The sequence below is a fragment of the Juglans microcarpa x Juglans regia genome, chromosome 2S (genome assembly GCF_004785595.1).
Source record: "Juglans microcarpa x Juglans regia isolate MS1-56 chromosome 2S, Jm3101_v1.0, whole genome shotgun sequence".
NCBI lineage: Eukaryota > Viridiplantae > Streptophyta > Magnoliopsida > Fagales > Juglandaceae > Juglans > Juglans microcarpa x Juglans regia.
In genome coordinates this window covers 15,927,660-15,931,372 of record NC_054597.1, presented here as the reverse complement: position 1 = coordinate 15,931,372, position 3,713 = coordinate 15,927,660, and the positions used below count along the sequence as shown (strand labels likewise).

Below are 3,713 nucleotides of genomic sequence, written 5' to 3'. Positions count from 1 at the left end.
CATTAATCATGCAGCGACTCTAGTGTTGTTTGTGACGCAAAAAGGTCAAGATTTGCCAAATCTGGAGGTATGCATATATACTAGAAGTAGGTGACCTGTCAACTTGAATCACGCTGTACGTGATTTGATGATATTATGGTCATTTGGGACTCCATTATTTCTCCGGATCGTACGTTATCCTTTTCCTCTGTGACAGCAGCCACGTTAATGGTTGGCACCCCCCACCCCCTACGTTGATGGTTGCCCCTACAAAATTTATAATTCTCATATGCTCTTCAATATCTTCTAATATTTCAATATATATACTGCATATAAATCTCTTTTCAATTTTTTTCCTATAGTCCCAATTACATTTTGTAATTTTTATATATTATCTATTTTCTATGATATGGTCCCTCCAAAATTAAATTAAAGTTAGGTTTATGAGAAATAATAAACTTACTAATTTGTATCCCAAAATCTTTTATTATACAATATATTAGGCTTCTTAACATTAAACCCAAAGTAAAAAAAATTCAATAAATTATTTAAATTTGATGATCTATAGGAAAAATAATTGAGAAGTTTTTTTCCCCTAAAATTTATGGAGCAAGAAAATATTTATTTGAGATCTTAATTGTAGTACTATATGCTTAATGTGACATCAAATTAATATCTTGATTTTATATTAAACTTGATAAACTAGCTTACATACTAAAATGAACTATTTGATTCTAAAAGATCACTTGATAGTTTTTAAATAAGACAACAAATTCTAAAATGTCATTGCAAAAGTAATAATGGATGAATTTATATCCATGAAACATTGTCATTAAGTTGTACTTTTAGAATTTTATCTTATATAGCAAATTATTGAGATCTGACTTTTTTTATATGGTTCCATTTTTATGTTTTTTCGTGAAATTAAGATTAAGATTTATCTTTTTTTATTTTACATATTATATGTGTCATAAGTTAGAAAAATTGGCCCTCACTTAAAAACTTTTCTGGTTCCGCCACTGCTCGTCTCCACTCTATATATAGGGCTCAATATTGTTGCATCTGGAGCCATAACTTCGCATGAAAAATAAATAAATCAATGAGTAGTTTCAGACAACATAGCTTCAAATTGGTTCCTGGAGAACATGCTACTGAGCTGCTTAATGCTCAAGCCCACATATGGAACCATATTTTCAACTTCATAAACTCCATGTCCCTGAAATGTGCAATCCAGCTTGGTATACCTGATATCATCCACAACCACGCCAAGCCCATGACTCTTTCTGAGCTCCTCGTAGCACTCCCTATCCACCCAACAAAAGCTCGTAATATTCCTCGTCTCATGCGCATTCTCATCCACTCTGGCTTCTTTGTTGCAGAAGAAATGATTGGAAATGACGAGGAAGAACGATATGCACTCACTGATGTGTCTAGGCTCCTTCTTAAGGAGAATCCCTTGAGTGTAACTCCTTTCTTACTTGCCATGCTCGATCCTGTTTTGACTAAGCCTTGGCATTTTCTGACCGCATGGTTCCAAAATGAAGATCTTACCCCGTTTAACACGGCACACGGAAAGATGTTTTGGGATTATGGGGGCCACGAGCCAAAGCTTAACAATTTTTTCAATGCTGCCATGGCTAGTGATGCTCGCTTGGTGATGAGCGTGGTGATCGACAAGTGCAGCGCAGTGTTCGGTGGATTGGAGTCGTTGGTTGATGTTGGTGGCGGTACCGGAACTGTGGCCAAGGCCATTGCCGACGCATTCCCAAGTATGGAGTGCACGGTGCTTGATCTCCCACATGTGGTTGCTGGCTCGGAAGGGAGTAAGAACTTGAAGTATATTGGAGGGGACATGTTTGAGGCAGTTCCTCCTGCAGATGCAATTTTACTTAAGGTAAATGCATCGCTTATAGAGCTAGCATAAACAAACCAGGTACTCGCACGCATATAAATGCATCCCCAAAGCAAAGTGATCGTATATATATATGATACATATTTTTCCAACGGAAATGATATTTTTTGAAAAATTGTCTAAAAAAAAGAACATTTCCCTGCATCGTAATCATACCAGATCAGTTTTGAATTTCATTCTGTTTTGGCCATTATAGTCGGAATTTTTCGTTCCAGTGTAGTACTTGATACATTATATCCCCTCATTCCGTTCCATTCTAAGTTCCGGCATGTTCCAGTCATTTCGGTATTTTTCGGCCAGAACCCAGACGCTATTCCATTTCGTCAAATTTGTAATTTTTTAGAGTTTGGATGACATTTTTTTAAATTTAAAATCCATATATTTATGTAATTTTAGAATCTAAAAGGTATTTATATAATTTGAGCTTTTTTTGTAATTTTAAATGTGTCCCATGATTCTCTCATTTTTTAGATATCATTATTTTTAATAATTCTTCCACTTTTTAATTTTTCTTTCTTTGTTTTTTCTTTTTGTCTCATTTCGAGTTTGTGGTCTTTTTAATATTATCTTTTAACACCAATATATATTTCTAATTTTTTTAATATTTCTTTGTTTTATAAATCATCAATTATCGGTCCAATATATATACACACAAATACATGATACACGTGACTTGCATATACGTACATATATTTATTTTATTATTTATCAGTTTATGTATACATATATATATATACATATAGTTCATCCCATAATGATATACCAGCGAAATATTTTAATGCAATGCTTTAACTAAATTGATCACTGGAACCAAATTTAAAAATTAAAAATGAAATAGAGTCGTAGAGTTTGCGTCCGGCTATTAGTTAGAACTATTTCTTGGGCTGGATCTAAGAATATGGCTCAAACCTTAATTAATGTCTTAAAAAATAATAATGTTTTATCGAAGAATTGTATAAAAACACATATCTTGTCACTAAATTGATTGTGAATGCAAATGACAAGCAGTGGATATTGCATGACTGGAACGATGAGGAATGTGTTAAAATACTTGGAAGATGCAAGGAGGCAATCACGAGCAATGACAAGAAAGGAAAGGTGATAATCATTGAAATGATAGTGCAGAACCAGAAGGAAGATGATGAGGAGTCGATTGAAACGCAACTATTCTTTGACATGTTGATGATGGTAATGGCCACTGGAAGAGAGAGAAACGAGAAAGAATGGGCAAAGCTGTTTTTCGATGCTGGTTTCAGTGACTACAAGATAACCCACATATTGGGTTTAAGGTCTCTCATTGAAGTTTATCCTTGAATTAATAAGCTAGCTCTTTCAAGGAGATAAACTGCATGTCGTGGATACATACATTATTAATATATATAGTACGTACTACTATTGCATGTCTTATATATATTTGCCCTTCATCTATGCCTGCGTGCATTGTACGCTATCAAAGTGGCTTGCTTTCTCCCACTTAATATAATAATGAAGAATGAGTCTTCTTTCGTTTATTGGTGGCGGCTTTCCATTATATGTTCATTGTATAACGGAAAAGAACAAGAAACAAGCTTTTTTTCTTTCTCTCTGATTCAAGTTCAAGAAACAGGCTTGGATACCTAATGTTTCGCTGTAAAAAATGAAAAATAAAAAGTGATGCGGAAATCAAGTTGGAAAATGTTTCGTAGGCCGGCGCTTGCCCGAGCACTGCTCAATGAAGTTTATAGGGTTTTACGTACGAAACTCGTGGATCTCACCTTGAAAATATGTTTGAATGTTAAATTCATGAAAAAGATTTAAAAATATAAGAACAAAAACAAAACAA

The 3,713-nt window shown here is 34.1% G+C and overlaps 1 protein-coding gene across 1 annotated transcript; it reads left to right on the top strand.

The window, feature by feature from the left end:
- Positions 1–1,037: 1,037 nt before the first annotated feature.
- LOC121251791 (trans-resveratrol di-O-methyltransferase-like) lies at positions 1,038–3,475 on the top strand. The gene is made up of 2 exons (XM_041151141.1): positions 1,038–1,873; positions 2,900–3,475. The coding sequence occupies exons 1-2, from the start codon at positions 1,079–1,081 to the stop codon at positions 3,203–3,205; spliced, it is 1,101 nt and encodes a 366-aa protein (XP_041007075.1). The 5' UTR covers positions 1,038–1,078; the 3' UTR covers positions 3,206–3,475.
- Positions 3,476–3,713: the final 238 nt, after the last annotated feature.

Bases quoted from the DNA above. Each gene is read 5' to 3' on its own strand.
- LOC121251791 (XM_041151141.1), top strand. From the start codon at position 1,079: ATGAGTAGTTTCAGACAACATAGCTTCAAATTGGTTCCTGGAGAACAT. The intron at 1,874-2,899 runs GTAAATGCATCG...AATGACAAGCAG, and splicing joins CAGATGCAATTTTACTTAAG to TGGATATTGCATGACTGGAA.